The sequence below is a fragment of the Coturnix japonica genome, chromosome 5 (assembly GCF_054131305.1).
Source record: "Coturnix japonica strain WE chromosome 5, WE-NBRP24, whole genome shotgun sequence".
In the NCBI taxonomy this organism is placed as follows: domain Eukaryota; kingdom Metazoa; phylum Chordata; class Aves; order Galliformes; family Phasianidae; genus Coturnix; species Coturnix japonica.
Window position 1 is genome coordinate 43,116,343 of NC_140667.1, and position 22,558 is coordinate 43,138,900.

Consider the following 22,558-nt stretch of genomic DNA (forward strand, 5'->3'; position numbering starts at 1 on the left):
CTAAACAAAGAGAATATTTTCTCCATTAAGAACAGCATGTGATTTCTCAAGACAGCAAAGTTGTGAAAACTGCAGAATTTGTCTGAATTGTTTTTTCCACCTGACATAGGCACGTTTCATAAATTTCAGGAAATATCTTACTCAACTTCTCTGTGAAAAAGAACGTGGCGGCTTTGATCAAAACTATCCATCAGAAACATCACCTTTTAAAATGATAAACGCAGCATCATTCAAACTATGACATGAATTAACTGGGAAAACAGTCCTCTGTCCCACTGTGCCCTGCAGATTTCTGACTTAAAAATGTTAACTTGGAAGAAAAAAATAAGGAAAAAAAAGCAAATCAGGATGCTATCAGAGGATGAAAATACAGAAACTAGCCTTGATGTTACAGAATTTAGCATTCCAATAAGCGGGAAGAATGGACAGGATTGGGTCAAATTATTTTAGTACCTTCTGTCATAGAGAGACAGAGATATAAAGGAAGCACCTGTTCTTTGTTGACTACACTAGTGTTCTTGAAATAATATTTGAACATTTGGTGGGAAACCAGTTGTTATTAAACTTATCATGCAGAATACAAACAGAGGTGAAAGTTCATTTTAGACTGACAAAATGGTCTTTTCTGTACTCTAGTGCTGGGCAGCAGTGTGCCAGAGACCTCTTTTCACCAAACATCACCAACCGCACAGAGAACAGATTGAAGTTGCTGCATCAAGACCATCCTCTTGCTTGAAATGCAGAAGGGCTACGGAAGAACCACATACCTGGAACCTCTGTACCAACTCCAGTGACTGGCTGTCATTCTGGTCTGCTTCAAGGATGACATCTGTCAGTTTATGTATGATCACGTCCAAGGGGCCCTGGTCTTCAATGGGTTTGGTGAGATCAAGCTGGAAAAAAAAACAAGAGAAAACTTCTCAGTACCAGTATATGTATCTGTATATGGAAGATGTATTCTTAGTATATGGAGGATGTGGGGCTCACTGCCCAAGGTGCTGCCATCACACCAGGCATTTGCTTAACACACTACCTTTATTTTGACATGTTATCCAAATCCCTGAAAACTGACATTTCATTGGCTGCCAGGAAGCTTTACTCAGATATCTATTTCTCAGCAGTGTACACCTAATTCCATGATAAGGCAGTGAAATTGTTGCCAAGCACCCCTCCTCCAAATGTCTTTCTGTGCTTCTTCTCCTCCTTGAGACAGTATTTCCTTCTTTGCTGTCCTCCCTGTACTTACATGTATATGCAATGCAAAAATATTAACCCAACAAAAATTATCACCAGTAATAAAAGGAAAATAAATGCTGGTAGGGGAAACACACTGAGGATGGGGTCAGCAGAAACTCAGCTCCAGACAGCGTGGCTGACACAACATTAGTGGCAGTGTGTCACAGGGCTGGGTCCCCAGAACCAAGACAGTGTTTGAGGAGCACTGAGCTTGGTCTTCACCACCTCATTGCCTTGGACTTTGCCTTACATGCTTTCCCATACCATGATTTGAGGAAGGCAACGAGACAGGATGGACAGAGTACAACCACAAGTAAAACGAAAGCAATAGAAACTTTGTAGCCTTATAATTATAAGCTAGTTGCTAATCTCACTGACCCCTGTACAGTTGTACTGGTTTTCCTCTACAGGCACTCTGACCGGGGCTAGGCTTGAGCAAAATAAATGGAGTCAAACTGGGACATGACAACTGTTCTTTCCAACACAGCCCATTTCTGCTTGCATAATACAATCTGCTACTGCTGCCAGCTACAGGCTGAGACTCTGGTACCATCTTTGAAGTACTCACATAGATCCTAATGCAACTAGAAAATAAGGCACATCTTCAGAGGAGAGCAACAGCCTCCTCTTTCATGTGAGCAGCAGAGGCTCCCCATATGCAAAGGTGACATACAGGCAAGGACAAACAGAGCCAATGGGGATGCTTAGTGGGCCATGAGCTGAGGGTGAGCAGCCTGCAAGAGGGTGGCTGTGCTGAACCTGTATTTCAATTCCACTGAGTAGTGCAGAAAGACAACTGAATGCAGACAGAAGTGTCTGCAGAATCAAGACAAAATGAAGTGAAATGCAGCTTAGCTAAGGATGGGGAAGGAGAGGATCTATTGCAAGAACAGTCCCAGAAAATTAGATAATAGCCTTAAAAGAAATGTCAGATGACCCAACTACTTTTCCTGAGCTTTTATTTTTCATCTATCACATCTGGAAGGACACGGTGAAACAATGGATCCATTTAACTGGGTCAGAAGGTTCCCAGTTGCCAAGACTAAAAAAAAAAATAAATTAAAAAAAAAGAAATGAATTAATCCATTTTCAAGACTTCCACTTTGAAAAACAGTGAGAAGCGAGTTAAGCATTGAAGTTTGGTTACCCCACCACGTTCTTATGGCAGTTGCAGCTCAATCTGCAAAAAAACATTAAAATACAAGAAAACAGTCCTCTCTTTCAGCCTTGACCCGGGAATAGAAGCAGCCTTCAAGGCACATGCAGGCATTTTCAGCACAGTGTTTCCCAGAAACACGAGACATCTGGGCAAGATAACTTCCTTGCAACGATTGTGCCAGCTAAAACCAATGGGCACATTATTCTGAGCGCATAAACAAAATACACCTATCAAGATTTGCACAGGCAAACCAGAAAGTGTTTAAAAGGGCCCCATAACAGCTCTCTGCCTCCTGCTTTGTGAATAAAACAATCCAGGAATGGCAGCACGCTTGAGCAGCTGCTCCTGGGCCGTTCAATGAATGCTTAAGTGGCTCAGCAAGGGCAGCAGGTACATTTCAGCCACGCAAACCTTCAAAATTTGATCCAGCATTTTGTGGATTGGAGGATCAAACTGTTTGTAAGAACAAGTTCTCTGTGTTCTGGGCTGCTCTGTGGAAAGCAAATATTTCTGAGCCGCGCAGAATTTGGAAGCATTCCACCTTCCTTTTATATACCAAGGATAAAGAAGTTAAAGAAAAAGGGAAGGAAAAAAAACAACACAAAATAAAACAAAAAACAAACCAACCTTGGAAGGGAAAAAAAGGGGCCTTTTCAAGTGGAGTATTGGACCCAATCACAAGTCAGTGAAAGTAGAGTGCAAAATTTCTGCTGGCCCTCTGCTGAGACAAACACTGATTCATTGTTCGTCATCAGCTGGAATTTGAGCCCTCCTACTTCCCCTCTCTTTCAGCATCTCTCTCTCTCCAAACATCTTTGCATTTGACATGATTACCCAAAGGTTTGTTTTCGAACAGAACTAACGCCATAGCAACAGAAGTGAGAGCAAAGATTTATCTGCACCACTATGAAAAAATAGAAACAGAAACTATGCCCATGGTGCGCTTTCTTCTGCAAAGTACACTATGGTCTGTATTACCTACTCTGCTTTTTCATAAAACAGAATTAGGAAAAAACTTGGGCTGAGTATTGGTTTTGTGCCATTGTTACTTACCACCAAAACCCAGCAGAGATCAGGTGAAAGATATGAAAGACAGTATCAAAACTATATCAAAGTTATCGCTGGAAAATAGCAGATACAAGGCATGCTACTTTCCAGATCTTACAAATCCATATAGGGAAGAAAGCAACCACAAGATATATGTCCTCATCATTAGTCTGCTCACCTTCCAACTGAAAGGCTGGCTGGGAGCTAACAAGCACTCTGTGCTACAGAAACTTTATAGTTCCCCCCCATAGTCTCCCCAAAGCATCCACCAACAAGCAAGTTATGCACACACAGTTCCATCTCTGCTCCTCTCTTCCCACTCCAAGCACACAGCCATTTTCCTAAATCATTACACAGTACAGCAAAAAAAGAAAAACAGAAAAAAAAAAGTTTATTTCCATTAAGCACAGTTTGTTTAAAGTTTTGGGGTTGTTTTTCTCTGGAACCGTGGCAGGCCATTTATACTATGGGGATGGGATGGATGCCTGACAGCACGCCACTGATCTCCAGTGGTCCTAAGTGCAGTCCAGCAAACATGCACTTGCAGAAGTAGAATTTAAAAATAAAACTAGGTCCAAGTGAAAAAAAGCGGACTGCATTCCCTCATTGTCAAACAAACAAACTAACTGCAAACATCGGGTTCAACAAAAACAAAACATGAAACCGAAACATTAATCTAAATGATTAAAAAGAAGCAAGTACCCTTTATTTGACTCAGAATTTCCAGTCCATGCCACTATCAACTGTATTTCGGGATCTGGTTCACAGGATAACTTTTTAAAAGCTCTTTTGTAAGAATAACTTTTTCATTATCATTCGAATGAAATGAAGACTTAATACCGTCCTGCTCTCCAAACTGAAAACAAGATGTGTCCCCTGCTGCATCCCTGGGGAATTTACAACACATTTCTCCATTTCCACTTAACTTCATCTTTTCTTTTAGTATATTTCTATTCAAAAATAAAGTATCTTATTTAAGCATTATGTTCCCAGACTCCAAATGGCAAACAAACTCACCAGAATGCTGCACTAAGTTCTGGCTTTGGTTTGGTTTTTATTTGACATCCTGCTTGGAAAAGCTACAGGTATTCCTCTGCAGCAACCTGATTTGTTGCAGAGGGGAAAATAAACTCATGGAAATTTCACTTGAAGAAGGTGAATGAAGATAAGGAGAAATCACTAGAGATATTAGGTTTGTTTTGAGCCTTCTCAGTAGGCACAGAAGACCAAATCATGACTTTATTCCAAGTACAAGAAAGTTTAATTAAATGCAACAAAAGGCAAAAAAATCATTGAATTTTCTCCCCCTTCTCACAGAGATCTATCAATGTTCTGCAAGACACTTTCAGAAACCAGAGTTCAAAAGTCTCTGTGTGGTTATCTAGCCATTTCCTGGCACTGAATTCTGCTGTGAACCAGATATACTGCACCAGCCTGACGTGACCTCTCCGCTTCCTGACTCCTGGGCTGTAGATGGAGTTTTCTATACCATCTTCTGTAGCCTGATATTCAGATATTCTGCTAACACTGCACTGTTCCCAAAACATGTAGCATTTATTTCAAACTTAATTCAGCCTCTTAAACTCCACCAAATGTACACCTTGAGGCTAGTGATCACCTTCTTCTGCTGAGGTAACTTTCTACTCCATGTATTATCATAATGTACATCAGAACACTTGTACAACAAAGCCTTCAAACCCATTCTTTCCTTTTCCTGCACACTAGTGATGCACAAGTCAGGCTGAAAAACTGTCATGAGTTGGAAAGCCAAGACTTCAGGAAGTTGAAAACTGACAGCTGATCTATCAGTCTGCTGTTCTCTCCCCCAAAATCTCAAAGATGAAAGCCTCTAAAAATATCATAAGAATTTTGGAGAGGGAAAGGAGGAAACAAAAAATCAGTAGTGTCAAGTTCACTGTTTTTCCTTGTGAGAAGTTAAAGCAATGAGAATACATAGGATGGTCTGATTACAGGAGATAAAGTGCTTCTGTTTTGAAAGGCGCTGGGCTAGAAATCAGGGACATGTCTGTGCATTTCTGCCATGATGTCACTCTCACAGGCTGTGTGGCAACACAGGGACAGCTGGTCTGTGGGACTCCACACCAAAGCCCATGGAAGGTGACAAAGCACAAACATCATGATGAGGAAAGATGTTTGTTGTGTTATCTGGAAGATGAAGAACAGGTATTGCCACCGATATACAGGCTTTCTGCACCTCCACAAATATTTACATATCCAAACTAAATAAATATTAAAACTTTTAAATATTTAAGAGTTCCTCCTCCTCTCTCTGGCCAAACAAGGAAATGACCTCTGCTGTCCCTGCACAGTGCTTACTGCTGCATCTGGGGCCAGAGAACAGCGAGCACAAACCTCTAAGGCAGAACCGCCAGCTCCTGCCCAGTGCACAGGACAAACGCAATCCCAGCTATCAAAGGCTGCAGAGAACAAGCCAAAAGCTCTCTAGCAGGATCTGTTTTCTCTGTTCCTCACCATCTTTCTCCAGTGCTGTGAACCTGAGCACCATGCTACAGTGGCAATCTTGGACAGGAAATGCTGCAGTGAGGAACTTCCCCAGCTCTCCTGCTGCCTCTCACTCTGACAGCAGAGCTGTCAACAGCACCAACAGCAGCTGCCACAGCAGAGAGGAACTTTCATAAGCAGGAAGGAAACTTAGTTTGAAAATACCACACCTTTTTGTTAGTCTTCTCAGAACCAAGGAAGCTGAAGACCCGTTGCAGAGCTTACCTTTCCAACACCTTAGAATGTTAACTCTGCAGGCTGCCTGCAGCTACTCAACCCAGCTAAGAGTACCCCAAAAGGAAAGGGCAGCGGCCCCCACATTGAGACATGCTGTTCACAGCCCCAGCTGCCAGCTCCATCCCAAGCAGCAGGATGCACCTGAAGGTGAGGAGCAGTGTAGAGTAAGCTACAAACCCTGCTGGGTTCTCATTTTCTCAGATACTAAAATGCTAATACCAAAGGAGAAGATTCCAGGTTTAACAGATGGTTTCTCTGCATTTTCTGTCACTGATGCCAGAACTGGTTCCTTTGCATTCTGTTTGGAACAAGTTGCCAGAGAGGAGGTGCAAGCACTCGGCATGTTTCCAGGAGACAGACACTGCCGCTGCCCTGGAGACAGGTATGGGCTCAGGGAAGACTAGGAAAAAAGAAGCTGCATTCTAGATCAAATCAACAATACTAACACATCCAAAGCCAGCCTGGCTGGGACCCTGGGTAGCCTGATCTAGCACAAGATGTCTCTGACCATGCTAGAGGGTTGGAACTGAACGGTCTTTAAGGTCTCTTTCAACCCAAGGCATCCTATGATTCTGTGATTCAAGGCAGTCACTCAGCTCACCAGGATAACAGCATCTCCTCACTGCAGATTCCTTGGCATCCTTCACACAGGGGCAAGTGGCCAGCAAGTGCTGCCCTGGGCTGTACAATACAAGTGACAGAGTCATGGCTCCTCCTCAGCCTGCAGAACACTGGGAAAAGTGAATCCTTTCTCCCTCCTCAATGCTCTGACCCTGCTCTATGAACCTCAGCTGAGCAATACTCTCCTATTAGCACCAATGTTTGTCCCTATTAGCACCAGTGTTCATCCCTTCAGCATCTAGCAGAAGAAGAAATACCACGCTTGGTCTATGGATAAAGCTCTTCCCAGTACAAGTTTGCTTTCCAGAAAAGTGTATTTTTTTTTCCATTTTGTTTTTAACCAAGTATGTATCTTTGTAACTATATTGGATTTTATTTGGAGCCCTGCAAAGAAAAAAAATAATATATCAAGAAAGGAAAATAAACCTTGGCTTGGCTTATTCTCCTCCTTTTAGATACGATATTTTGGCACTTGCAGAAAGTGAACTTGCAAAGATGCAGAAAGAGCTGCTTCTGAGCACAATACTACACTGCAAGCTCATGTCCCATTAGGACAGAGCTACAGTAGGCAGACTTTAGACAGCAAGTGGTTAAGCAGCTCAGCACTGTCCACGGATGGTCTGAAAGGCAACTGTTGATTTTCAGCACTGCAGGAAGAATAATCAATGTTACTCAAATCCAAAAAAAAAGAGAAAAAGCCTCTTGCCAAGGGTTTCTTCTGAGGTCATAAATACCCTTGTGGATTAGGAAGGGCAGCAGAACAAATCCAGAGATTAGCAGAGGAGAAAAGTTGAACAGAAAATGTGTGACACAGGGGGATTAGTGCTCCAAGAAGAAAAGTAAGTTATAAAAAACCAAGATCCTGAGTAGAATTCACAGTAGGTATAACCTGCTGTTAGGACTGGTTTGCTTCTTTTTCTATAGCTGTAAAAAAAAAAAATGTTGTTCACATAGAGCTGATTAAAAGACTCTATAGGAGATCCCGATGGAAGAAGAAGGTATGGGAAAGTTATAAAGTGATTCAGAAAACATTGAGTTTCCTTCCTAAACTTAAAACTTCTGAAATGGTAAATGACATCCAGAAAGACATCACAAGGAAGGTTTTTAATGTTTCCTTCAGTGAACTGGGTCAGCTCTAGTCCCATTACTGAGCTGACAGCTCTATTAATCAATCATGTGGGAGAGCAGGCACTGCAGAAGGAATGGAAGGGAAATGCCATCCTCAGTGAATGCCCAAGTTAACCCAGAACACAGAAAATACTGCAGCCCCGCAGGCAGCACAGCCTGAATAAGCAAGGGGAGGGCTGCGGGGGCAGCTCTCTGAAGCTTTTAGTGCTTAATTATAGCGCTGGATAAACATTCAAAACATCAAGATTGGACATCACTGCAAATATTTATTTTACTTTTTTAGTAACTACTGGATACAAAGTTAAAACGAAGGAAAAGCGTACTTCTGAATGTTTCTCTTGGACCCATGTAAACAAGCACTGCATAACTTCCCTCCTTTTGGCAGTGAGATTATTAAGTAGAAAAGCTGATCCGCATAGAAACATACACCAGGAAGCATGGCTACCATCCCTTACCCTTAGGGCTGAAGAAACCCAGATCTGGACTCATACCACACAGCTCAGGCTCAGCTTCAGGACAATTCCAGCACCAACAGAAGGTGCTCCTGGGTGCAGAGCTGCATCTCTGGGAGATCACCAGTGTCTGCTGTGATCTTCCTCTAAACAAAGCTCCCAGCTGGTAAGCATGACACACAGCCAGGCTTCTGTCAGCCTCTTCTGTGGATAATGAGCACTAAAGCATCTGGTTTTCTGGGGGCATTTTCCACCCTAAAAAGGCTCTGGATGATGCAGAGTTGAAGGTGAACACAGGGATCAACCAGCACACGCTTAATCCAGCCACCTCATCATATCACTGAACTTATTTGTGTTTCTGTTGTGTTTAAAGAGTTTAACCACATGCGGTGAGAGCATTAACAGGCAGGGTAGAAAGTCCTCATGCTTGTTATTGCCCCCTGCCCAAGGAAATTAGGATCTGTTCTGGAAATAAATGAAACAAAATTGAAACACATTACTGTCAAAGTGTGCTCCTTCATCCAAACACACTCTGGAACATTGCTTATGAGTACTGTGTGCTTAGAAAATGTTAACACAACAGCACAAAACAAAGGTGGAGAAAGTACACTGAAATACAACAGGGATAAAAAGCAGCTTTAAGAGAGTGTCTGAAGGGAAAATAAAAATAGGTAAGGCTATGTTTAAATAAGGAGAGATCTTCATCATATACTAAGCTTCAGGAGCAGAAATCAGAAGAGAGACCAGGAAGAAATTGCAATATTCCCATTCATCCTGTTCTAGAGAATATTATTTATGGGAGAATGAAGTTGCTTTTCAATTACAAACCATTACTTCAGCTTGAGACCATGGCTCCCAGTGAGACAACATGATGGAACTGTTCCTTCTAATGAAGAATTTAACTGCATTTTGAAATGAACATAATCATATGTTAACAAAGATAAAGCAGCCTCAGAGTTTTCAAACTGAGTATGCACAATGTATGGAGAACCACCAACACGCACAGAACATTTGGGGGCAAATTTCCATTAAGTACTTGACAACAAGTACTGCTGCACCACTGCTGAGAAGGTTTGACAGTCTCATAGTATTATTTAGCCACAGCCAGATATTAAATAGGAAACAAAACTGTATAACCAGGAGACATTTGCTCACAAGACTCAGGAGTACAAACACTAGTTGCGAGGGTATTCCTGAGCAGGAATAACTAATAGAAATACTCAATCCAGCTGGGTAAGCTTAAATTACAGGATAAAAAGGGTGTATAGCCCAGCATTTTTCATGATCTCAGCATGACAAATTGATAAACTAAAGGAAGTAATTAGCAAAGACAGCTGAGCTGTGAAAAGCTCAAGGATGTGAACGTAAAAGAGGCTTAACGTTTCCTACATACATATGAAATAGTAAAGTTTAGGAAATACATTAAGAAAGTAACAAAATTACAGAACCCCTGTTCAGTAAGCGAAGGTTTACATTAGAAACAGGAATAGCACCAAATTTTATTGATATTTTACTTCCATTTTCAGCAAGAATAACGACGCTAACTGGGAGCAAAGGCAGCAGCAAAGACTGGTTGAGATACCAATGGGTACCACCTATCAAAACCAGAAGTCAGGGAGTGAGATCATCTCACCTAAGTTTAAAGAGTCAATAACTATATTTTAAGCTTCTAAAAGTGGTCAAATACCTTGAGGTTTAAAATTCACCTAGCTTGCTTTAGATTCCTATTCTAGGATGAGGAATCGTGCCTGAAATATGTCTGACCAGAGAAGCCTGGCTGAATGGCACAGATGTCAGCTGCCTCTGAAGAGCACAACATGCTGAGGTCAGGGGAAGGCATCTCTTCTATAATTGGATGCTTACAAATAATAATAAAAAGCAACACTCTAGAAAACAAAATCCAATTAACTGAAGCATGGCATATGAAATCACAGGATGGCAATAGAAGGGTTCCAAATAACTGTATCCATTACAGAATGCTTCCCAACTGTTAAATATTTGGGAAAGAGGAGGAGGGGAAAAATGACTGTTATGGACTAGGCAGCTGACCTAGTACTACATAAGCTTCTCAACACATGAGAAGATGTCAGAAAATAATCACATCTTCAGAGGTAAATAAATAAAATTAAGGAAACAAACATGGTGAAACATGACACAGATCTACAAAAGATAGTTCAGGGATCCCTCGCTGTATGACCACCAATCCCGTAGACAGAAAATTCAGCAAAGCTCATCTCTCAGACTACAGTGAAGAATCCCATTAGGCAAGCTAGGGAAAGATAAGGACAAACAGAAGAACAGGAAGGTGAAAGGGGAGCTAAATACAAGATGAAAACTGCTTGCACGCTGAAAGCATGCACCCTTGGCATTCTTTGGGCGCTGGTCTTGTGACCATTTTATTTAATACCTTCATTAGTGGCCTTAAGCACAATAAGTAGATTACTGACAGACCTTAATAATTACCCAGAAGTGTAAGTGACACCAACACTCAGAGAGAAGCATAATGCAGAAAGGTGAATTAAACAAAAAAAAAGGACAAATGGTACAACAGGACTAAATGCAGAATGAAAAGCTGCACGTAGTTGGGCTAATGATTAAAACAAACAAACAATCTGCCCTTTTCTCAGGGCAAGATGTGAGCATCATTGCTGACATAGGTCAGTGGCAAAGATAAATACAATTCTACCAAGATCAGAAGTGTGTACACTGGATGAGCTTTGTAAAAGGTAAGTTAAAATACAAGGTGTTACTGAGACCCCAAATGGAACAACTGCACACAGAAAAGGTCATTTGTGTCCAGACATAAAAACTGAAAATGAAACTAACTGCTTGAGAATTCAACCAAGCATTAAAATACATATGCGTGTGTATAATACTTATCTCTTGGGGGCTGGGGAGGGGAGAACTCATCTCAAGAGTCTAGAAACTCTCTTCCACACTTTTTCCCATGGTCACAGGACTTATAACTGCGTAGGAGTACTCAGGCTAATGCAGATTCTTAGAGTGTTACTCACTTTCTGGTAAGAAAATGCTTACCAAACATAAACAGTACTCCTGTACTTAAATGCTGATGCACTTTATTATCTGAGTTTGTGTTCTGGGGCACGCAATATGACACATCTGCTACCCAGGAACACATATGGTCCAGGAGCGCCATAAAGATTCTTCTAGGAACAAAAGGAGAAAGAGGTGCAGAACTGGAGATCAAATGGAGAAGCCTCAAGCTTCAAATTATTCACTCAGCCTCACATTTCACTTCCATTACAAATGAGCAAGAGAAAAAAAAAGACCATCAGAAACCATCATTCAGGGGAAGGAGGTGAAGAGGCACTTTTTCATCTAGCCATAAAAGAAGACTGGCACCCTCCATAATCCCAAGTTCTCTCCACACACATCTTGAAGTCTTCCCCAGCAGATGGAGAAGGCCCCACTAGACTTCTACAAGGACGCAGCAGGTTTTGTTTTTTTCCTCCTTACAACGGGTGCTTTGACTTAAAGGTAAATCAACCACATGAAATTAGGTCACAGTTTAATTTTAATTAGTTAATGACAGTTTCAGGTGCCAATCCAATTGTCAAAGCTTTAAAATGACACTGCCCGCCCCCTACTATTCATTTTCTTTTTCCCTTTCACTGTTTGAAAGGCTCAGATGAACAGGAAAATGACTTCCTATTCAGGGAAGATAGTGAATGTGGTGGTAATTAAATGGGCTAAAAAAGAACATCTGAATTTGTACTTCTTATTCTTCACTCAACTGTTTTTACAGGAGTCTCAGATGTTTATGTCACAGCAAAAGGTAAATCATCCTCAGAAAATTCTATTAATTGCTGGCATCCCTTCAATAGATGCTAAATCCAAGCTCTAGCATTTTTAACAGACAAATATGGGAAGAGAATAGTAAAAATATAATAACAGTGCTAGAGCATGAAAGGCCCATGTGTATAGCTTATGTCTCTGTCTCATGACAGAGGATACCAGATAAAATTATTAAAGGTCTCTTGTGATAACTTAGCTATCAAAACACGTCTGCATGCATGCTCTCATCCTAAGCCACTTATCTTGATGGTCAAAACCAAGTGTCTGTCAAGCCACCCTAACAAATTCCTACCTTCCTCTAGTCAATCAGAACTGATGATGTTTCACTGGTTTTCACTTTCTTCCCCTACTGATATCATTCTGGCATCTCTTCTCCAGTACTTTCCCCCAGGCAGGATCCATTCTGCAGCCAACAGGCAGGGCTCAGCCTCACTCCCATTCCCCCCTGGCCTCTCACTCTCAGACACCCCCCATCTCTGCTGATATGTTTTTTCTTACCTCAGCCCTGTTTTTCATTGTAGTTGAACCTTAAGCTCATAATAATAGTTTCTGCTTTCTACTTCTGGCTCACTTATACTTTTACTCCTGTTCCAGCTCTCTCCAAGTTCCCACCTTTAGTTGTTCTCTAAATATTACCACCCAGTTGCCAGAACCACAATTCAGAAGACATCCGTTTTCTCAGGCTCTTTTGCAATCCAGATCTTGCAGATTTCTTTTGTGTCTTATCTCTCCTAGATCAAAGGGAAGCCCTCCTGTTCTCACTTTCAATACTCTCAAGCTTATCGTCTCCCACCTCTCATTCACTTCCACTTCTGAGAAGTTCTTTATAGGCATTCACAGAACTCTATCATTATTAGACTTCATATTCTTTCTTCCGCTTCCTGCTTCGCCATGCTGACTACAAAACTTCTGCTGAAGTTGCATAAAGTCCCTATTTCAGAAACAGACAAAATAAAAGGTCCATGATGATAACCAAGACTATCCTGTACTGCTTCCTTACCCTCCATAACCTATCTGCTGTCCCTTGTCTCACCAAGCAAATTCTGCAGGGATGCTTTTTCCCCTTGTCATATTTGTGAGGTGCCCACCAGACTGGCTGCCAAAGCACAACAAGGGCTTTGAACCACTGGGTCCCACAAGCCTGCGTTCCCCTGCCATTTATCCAGAGGGCTGCCTGACTCCATCTGCTGGACCCACCATAGATAAGCATTCAGATCCCAAGACCATCAGCAATGGCAGCAAAGCCCCTGAGCTCTGGATATACCAAGTACTGATTCCATGCAGGCAACATAAAGAGACAAACTGTTGTTCCTCTGCACATATTAACTCCTGGCTAAATTAAAGCCTTCTATGTACTTCCATGCTTGCTGCTCTCCTTATATTCAGAATAAGGTTAATTAATCCCACAGAGAAATACACACTGGTGCAACACTGAACCTATATTGATGTGGCTACACGGCTTCCAGATGGTCATCAAAGAGCCTAAACTGCTACAGGCAGAGTAAGATTAACAGGAGCTAGGTGAGCAGAATGGCATCTCACCTGAAGTTAGAGATTACGACATTGTTCATAGTAAAAAAACATGCATAAACGTATTTCACATATTCATACATGTTTTCTTTCTCTTCTTCCCTATGAACTAGTTAACATATGATATGTCTTATGATACGCCAAAGAAGTCTCCACACATTGCCACTCCAAGCCAACTTCTGATACTCAAAACTCGAGCTGGGCTTCATGCATTTCCCCCTGCCCTATTCCCACCTGTGCAGTCCCTCAGTGCCTGGAGGAAGTGCCTACACTTTGGGGAGGTAAGGGATGCTGGAACCCTTATAGTGCAGCTAACAGACACAGCTTCATACTCAGAATCGCTCACAGACACTGGCCCTTTTGCCCAAAACACCAACACCAGCTCCTCCTGTTCCTTTCCCATGCACAAGAGCCAAGCACAATGGCACAAGCTGTTACCTCCTAGTTGTCTGAGCAGGAAAAACTGAGACCACACATTTCACAGATAACACCACTTGTACACCCAGACACCTTCATGTCTAACTGAAAAAGAGCCTGTCATAAGAAATGTGTTTCCTGAAGGACTGTTTGTCTGGTCTCCAATGTTCATCTAAGCAAAATATCCTGAAACCCTTTGGGCACAAGTGTATGTGAAACTCCCAGGCCAAATTTAAATTTCCAAATGAATAAACACTTTACTTATTAAAAATAAAGAAGTGAACAAGCTTTCTATTTTCATTTATGGCAAGATTTACATAGGGGTATGCTTCATAAAACATCAGGGAAAATGCACTTAATGAGGATTTTAATGGACCGTGCTGGGAAAACAAGCAAAAATAGTAATTTACACTTATTGCATCCCGAGTTATTGTACCTCTTCAATTCAAGGCTGAGACCTACACAGCAGAGGTAGACTTTCCTCCTGCCTTTGTCACTTGATGCACAACCGCGGTGGTGAGCAAGCTTTAATGAGTATGAGACCTTCAATGCAATGAAAATCATGCTGCCACAAAACAGGAAGTGCTGCCGGATCCACATGCGTGTGTTGAATTGCTGAACTCCAAGCCGAGTCCTCAGGAAAACACACAAACCAGGAACAATGGAGGTGTTCTCCAAGCCGTGGCTGTAGGCACTGGGAGCATCCTTCAGCTCTGAGATTCCAGAGTCCACCAAACATCACTACTTAAGCACAACAGTGGGAACTGATTTGTGAAAGACATGACTGTTTGGGACTGACTGTTGTGGGTTTGGCTGGGGCAGAGTCAGACTTCTCTACAACAGCCTGCATATTAATGCATTACACTGGTGACCAAAGCAGCTCTGGTACCACACTGATACTCTAGCTACTGCAGAGGGGATGCTGCTTGCCATTTAAAGTCCTGGTATGTGATAAAATGGGGGAAAGTTGTTCCAAAATTGCTCAGAGAGAGGCTGGGCATTGCTCTGCTGGTGATGCACAATTCCTTTCACATCTTTATGCATCTTTTTGAATCCTTTTCTCCCTCACTCAGTAAACTACCCATGAGATTTCTTTCTTCACTTTTGCCTTTTTGATTCTCCTTCCTCTCCTGCTGGGGGGAGCAAGCAAGCAAGCAACTTGGGGAAAGGAGGAGACAAGGGGGCTTTAGGGCTGGCAGGGGTCAGTCCTCCCATGGGTGTACAGACCGTCTTCCAAATCTGAGTTCAAGCTATTGTGAAAGCACAGATTTAAATTAATGCTATAAGGGCAACTCAGAAGTGAAAAATGCATTCTAAAAGATCAGGCTGGTAGAGGCAGTTATTCCTATTGTTTAGGTAACCAGAGTGCTTTTTAAAAGTCCCCTTCCTATCTCTATGCAGTCACCTGCAGTCATTCTTCTGAGCTGGAAAGACATAGCAACTACAGACTTACTTATAACTACATTTTGCATATTTATGGCAACATGACATTTTCAGTTGTGTAATTTAAAAAGGAAACTCATTTCAATATTGATTGATCTCGAGTTTTGACATTCCATTTTTTCCTTATTACATATTTTCCTCCAGTTATTTCAACTGCTCAAGTTTTCACATCCTCCAAGTAACATTCAAATTACACTGACCGAATGTGCCTTTTCAAGCTCCAACACAGAAAAACCACTAATGTATGGCAAAGAAGATGGCCAACGGGCATTCCCAGTTCCCTAAGAAAACGTGTTGGCTATCTGCTAATCATACCCTAGCTCAGCCATGTTGTTTCTCACACACTGCTGAATGAGGGCTGACTAAGGAGATCCAAGGCAGCAATCCCTTTGCTCACATGGCCCTTGGCACCTGGCATAACAACCCCTGCAAGGAAGGAGATGTCAGGTGTGTGTGGGATGGTGAGACTTTTGCAGGGAGGAGGACAGACCTTTGCACTCACACAGCTGATGCCAGCGTTGCAGACATGGGTTAAAGGTGAACAGAAAAACCAGAGAAGCAATTGATTTTAATAAGGTGTGTGATTTGAAGCAAATATCAAAGGGATGTAATACGGAAGACTAGAATTCTCTAAATTCTAAGTGAAATTTGAGCGCAACGATTTGAAGTCAATAAACTTTCTCTTCTGATAGCAGTAGTTTAGCTGAAGACAGAAGTCATTTCAGAAATCAGTACATAAGCTTAGACATTGTCCTCTTAATAACTATAAAATGTCAAATGTGGAGAAGGAAAAACAGCTCCAAGTATGTCATCCTCAGGCCTCCAACCTGCACACTGGTCTGTCTCTCTTTAGCAAGACCACTCCTTCAACAACAGATCAGTGGGAGGAGATGGGAGATAGAAAGACTTAAAAAGAAAGTGTTACTCCAACTCTACTATATCGTACATAAAACACAACAATACTGACCTAGCAGAGATACAGAAGACCTGTCTGGGTTCCAAAATACAACAAACATTTGTCTTCTTTGCCAAAGGCAAGCAGCAACTGGGGATGCCACTCAGGGGATAAAGCGGCACTATGCCACAGTTTGAGGATGACTCCCAGGGGAAACGTAGTACATAAGAATAAAAGATTAATGCCATTTGAGAACCTTTTCAGAGTGGGCTAAGCATTCTTTAGGAGGAGCAGTAAAATTAAGGATGCCAAAAAAAATCTGCCAACACAGTTCTCCAAAATTTACTTGAGAGTGCAAATGAATTGACATGGAAAAGGCTTCGTCTGAATAAGCATGGAAAACCCACAAAGAAACCCCCTGAGGGCAGAACCCAGAACAAGAGAGTCGCCAAAAAGGTATTTTGTGGAAATGAGTATTTTCCTAGGACTAACTGTGTACCCTTTGAAATGCTTCTAAGAGTCTGCAGGGCAATTTCACACACCGGAATGAGAATTTCAAATACTGTCTCAAGCATTACATAGCATAGCAGGAAAAAAAAAAAAAGAAAAAAAAAAAAAAGAAAAAAAAGAAAAAACCCACCTAGAGGCTTTTCTTATTTTATTTTGTCCCAATTCCTGCTCTAAAACTAATTTTCTTATAATACCTGTAAACCTACTCTGCAGCAAAATCTGCGTTTTAGAGAAAGGTATCACAGTATAAGACCAGAATAAAAACACACAATTCTTTTCAGCACTGAACCTGCAAAGCACAAATGCTCCATAAAGCCAAAAACTGTTGCTTTTCTTTTTTTTAACCACTGTTCGCTCAGCAGGTGAGTGTTTCAATACGAATATACTAAGTGAGAGCAGAAGCACATGTGTCTTAAAAACAGACCTCTGTGCAAACATGCAAGGAGCAGCATTACAGGAAGCTCTTTGGCTACAAGTTGTGGGAGCTCAACTAGAAAAGGCTTCTCAAAGTGCAAATGGGAGGGAAGGGAGAAAAAAACTTCTGTATTAAAACAGGCTTAATATAAAGTAAATTATAGTCCCTAAAGCACCATTAAATCAATACATGATATCACCCTAATGACATGGAATGGAAACAATGTCTTCTGTGCTTTTCAATACTGCCAGGAAAAGAGCACAACGCTGGAAGGCACATGGCAACCAGCAACAAAAACCAGGTTCAATTCCCACAAAAGAAAAGCTAAACAGCTGAAAGACCCAAGGCAACATACAACTCTAGGTTCCCAAGTCACAGCTAAACGCTATCAGTCTCCTGGGTGGTTAGTTTAAAACTGTAAGCTTACAACAATAAATCAAGTTACCATAAGATAAAGTCCGTGGATTTACAGCTCATCAACAATGCTGAGGCCAGCTAGCTGCAGAGTAACCAAACTTCCACCCACAATAAGCTTGTGATACGTAAAGAAGCCCTGACATCTGAAAGGTGCCATGCCCTAGAAAGAGAGAATGCCTGAGATGAGAAGTATCCAAGAAGGATTAATTAGGACTTATGTGATGAAAAGGAGAAAGGAAACATATAAGCTGATTATCAAGAAGACTTCTTGGCAGCAAAGCATTTAGATTCTGGAGTAAGCCCCCATAGGAACTGAAGAAAGATTGATCTTAGGAACTTTAAAAGAACAACCAAAAAAAAGCCCATACACTGAACAATAGGAAAAAAAAAATTACAGGAGAGAATCCTGCACTATGGGGAAATGTAGTGCTGGTTTCTCAGCACCTATAGAACTCCCACCCCAGTTCAACTAAGTGGCAAAGCTCTACGTGGGCCTTTTCACAACTGGGTCCTCTCCTGCTCTGAAAATGATTTAATCCATTCTGTAGAGACTGCCACGTCCACAAGCAAGGTAGGAGCCCAGACAGTGTCTTGGGATACTGATACGCATAGCTTAATACAGATGTGTCACTCAAGCTGCAACTGGAACATTCCACCTGCTCTGAGGTGTAACAAGCACTTCCAAAACTCAGCACAAACAAAAGCAGCACATTTGAATACAGCAACATACAGCAACAGCTTGAGATCAGAGCAGCAGCTGCCCTGCAGCAACATACTGCTGAGCAACTGCTGTGTTAGCTGTGACCTACAGCTATTTACAAAGGGACATACCAAATGAAACTTATCTTGGTGAAGTGCTGTGTGTTGTGATGTATGCCGTGGTTCCAGGCACTTCCTTGTATCAACTACCAACAACAAGGATTTTTTTTTTCAGAAGTCCAGTCCATTTCATGAAAGGAACAGAGCTGCTCCCTTCAGTCCAGAAACATAAAGTACCACCTGATTCCTGGCATGTTCCTAGTCTCTATGGCATGTGCACTTCGACTCCAACCAGGCTCCCAGTGCAGGCAGGAACGCCCTGTGCAAATACAGCCCATGTTCTTTGCTGCCTGATAAGAACATACAGGGCACACTGGCTCAGCAGGCAGCAAGGTAAAGAATGTACGCTTCCATAGCACATTCAGTGTTGCATTTCTACACCACTGGCATCCACACCTCATAAAGATGCTACAAGAGACAAAGGTAGGTTGTGAATGGGATGCTCTGTCATATTTATTACCACAATCAGTAAATGACAATCAGACTTTAAGGCTCAACAGCATCATTGAAACCTCTAATCTTTACTGCCCTGCCCTCCTCTACACATCCCATAACCCAGGATAACCCCAGAAAAGCACCCAGCCCAGTCATCTCCAAAGTGCACTGGTAATGAGCACTGCACCGTGGGTAGGGTCAACCTTTGGCCTTCCTGCCAACGGTGGCAATTTTAAATGCTTTACTGCCTGCATAAGCAAAGTTGAGGAACAGATGAAATATGCTGAGTATGACTATATTTGTCAAGTGATATACAGCAGGAATTTCTTCTATGATTAAACTCAACAAAATATATGTATCCATGTAAGATATCTCACTGTCTTTTCTATGCCAAGAAAAACGGCGATGACAACAACAAAAACACAAACACAAAAGAAAACCACATCACTGTAGTTTACTCTCCACAGCACATCACCTTCCTCTTCCTCCTCTTCTGCAGCCCCTTTTGGTCACCTCCAATGAATCCAAGGTGTCCCGTGGTCACTGCCACAGCAGCCCCATGGTGCTCACACCCCTATCCTCACCAAAGCAATAGGGCAAAATGACTAAACAACCAGGGAAAACAAGCTCTTACCATGCAAAGGGACGCTGCAAGCTACAGAACACAAACAATACAACTATGCATTAGTTCTGTTGGGAGAAGTGCTTCCCTACAACACCAAGGACCTTAAAACCCTTTTGATCAGTTCCAGTCTCCTAAATCCCCGATGAAGCCCAGAACAACACCGCCTGTTGGCCAAAGTAAGGCCCACAGAAATTATGCAAGTTATCCAAAGCTTCCCACTTGGGAACAGGAACAAGTATAACTGCTCAGAACACCCACCACAAACTAACTTAAACACCTGGTTTTGCTTTGCTTCCCTTAGCCAGTTGCTTGCTGCCTTCAGTGAGAACAGCAGGACCCACAGATAAACCAGGCAGACAGATACCTCAAGGAAACTTCTCCATCTCTTCACCATATTGAGGGCCTGGCTTTCCCAGCACATGCTTCCTCCAGAGCTCTTCACTTCACTCTACCTGGAAGCAAAGCACTGCAAGGTGCACTTCCATTCCCAGCCTTGCATTTGCAGAATGATAAATTAAAGCTTATAATAGACAATTTGTCCTAATGCCCTCCTGTTTGATAATAGCTTTATGATAGAGATTAAAAGGCAAGAACTGCAGGAAAGGAGGTGACAGCACATTCTGCCTTGTCTTCCTGGTAAAGTTTCCAAGTCCTCCCTCATCACGAGATGAACAGAAGACAGAAATACAGAGCCTGTCAAGGAGCAAAAATGAAGATTCACCCAGCAAATATTAAGAATATATACAGGAGAACTTAGTTGTTTTCTTTTCTGCCTAAAATAAATGTCTTAAATAAGTGCTTCAAGTAACTTTCAAGTATTAAAAATAGGTTATGAAACACTGGTGCCTTTAAGCTGTCTCCTTCTAGGGAGATGTTCCCAGCTAACATGATGGGAAAAATGAAGACCCAACAGCAATTCATTTCCAGCTCATCCTATAAATTACATTTCTTTACTTCAATCTCTAATTGACCTATGAGAACTACACATAAGTTAACAACCAACTACACAAAGGTGATGACAGCACAGTAGCAATTATTTATTTTTAACCAGGGAACATAAAAGTTTCTCTGCTTCATCCTGTGCCTGCAGGAGGGGTGGCCTCTGTTTTCCTGGTAATAAAACTTTTCTTTCCCAGTCTTTCTTTATGTTACACATACCAAGCTTGTGACTTTAGGCTGCTATTTCAGAATCAGAAAGTTCTCAGAGTTTTGGAGAAAATGCATGGTATTCTCAAAGCCATGGCTGGAGCTGCTCTGTCTACTACACACAGTCACGCACTGCAGACACACTTAACGTCAGCCTTGATCTTCCTAGGGAAATTAACAGCAGCAAAAAGGACAGAGTGACACTGACTTAAGTCCAGATCAACACTATAATTATGTATCTTATGCTCTTCATATTTACCAGTTTGGGTGGAAAAGATGCTACTGTTAACACCCCTAAGAGATAACACTGCTTTTCCAGCTATCCCACATAGGCACTACCCCAGGTCCTGCATAAAGCTGCCTCTTCCAGCACAGAACATGCGGACAGGCTGATCTACATAGGTCTTGCTTGGAATTAACATTTCAGCCTTGCTCACACCACTGGCCCAATCACTGCTGGCAATACTAAACTAAGCAACAACCCACCATTGGTGAGTGAAAATGTTAAACCTGACTTCACAAAAGACACCAGGAGATAGCGTCAGTACAAGGATCTGAGAGGTGCCTGAGCAGGAGTCTCCCATCCCTGCTCATATCATTAACGAATAGAGAAATCCCAATAGAAGCAGTGAACTTCATGACAGTCAGAAAACTTGCTGGCATTTGGAATTCATTCAGAAAGATTTCCAGCGAACATTTAGGGGTGATGAGACAAATGACAGGACTCCCACATAAGATTGTTCAGAAAGGCCGTCTGCATTCTGCATTCATATTTACACCCAAAGGAAACAGCCAGACCATTCGGCATTTTCCATGCACCTTAATGGCAGCAGTCGGCACCTTCAAAATACAGGCTTGTTATTTTGCAATTTAACTCCCAGACTTTCAGATTAGATAACGGTCCAGTACAACATCTGACCTGTCCTATGGCACAAACCACAGAACCTCCCCTCACCAAGAGCTCCAGCATAACCGGTGACCTGTCAAAACACTTAACTTTGCAGAAATAATAAAAATAAGAAAAATAATTCCATGTTGATTAGCTTCAGCTAACTGGGAAGCTAACCTGAGGTAAAGGAATAATTCTAAATGACTATTTTCCCCTGATCAGAATCTATCATTTCCACTGCATTGCTGACAAATGTTATAGCTCAGCCATTCCCTCTAAGCCATATCCAGAATCTACGGAAACATCATGAAAATCTGGGGCTGGCAGACACTGCAGCTGGTCCCCATCCTGCTTAGGTCTGATACTCAGTAGTGGCCTCGCATTCGACATTCTGTAAGAAGACTGATGGCTGCAATGCTACAACAAACATTAGCATGCTCTTCCACTGTCTGTTACCACCAAGTACTCCAGCTTCCAGCCCAGGTAACAAACGGGGTGCTGAGCTCTCTGTCTGCCTACCCCAGGAAACAAGGTTCTGCAGAAACACAGCAGAATGAGCTAAAACCCATCCAGCAAGGAGCAGGAGAGGACAATCCCTACATGCTGGAGGATTGTTCCCAATTCAACAACGACACCTGCATGAATTAGCAGCTTTTGAGTAGGTTTGTGGTCACATACAGGCAGTGATATGCCTGACCTGTAGTAACACAGTTGTAACCTGGCTCTCCCAGGGATGCTGCGGCTTTCCAGCATGGCACGGAGCTCAGGAACCTTGTTGTTAAGTCCAGCTGAGAAACA

At 42.1% G+C, this 22,558-nt stretch overlaps 1 protein-coding gene across 3 annotated transcripts in view; it reads right to left on the reverse strand.

The window, feature by feature from the left end:
• ITPK1 (inositol-tetrakisphosphate 1-kinase) overlaps positions 1-22,558 on the reverse strand; it is a 117,845-nt gene that overhangs the window by 59,113 nt on the left and 36,174 nt on the right. For all 3 annotated transcript variants that reach the window (XM_085549394.1, XM_015865245.2, XM_085549393.1), the window contains one exon: positions 768-893. Coding sequence is in view for 2 of the 3 variants with exons in the window: in XM_015865245.2 (XP_015720731.1) it covers positions 768-893 (126 nt within the window). In the remaining variant the exon portion in view is untranslated. The remainder of the gene's footprint in view (positions 1-767; positions 894-22,558) is intronic.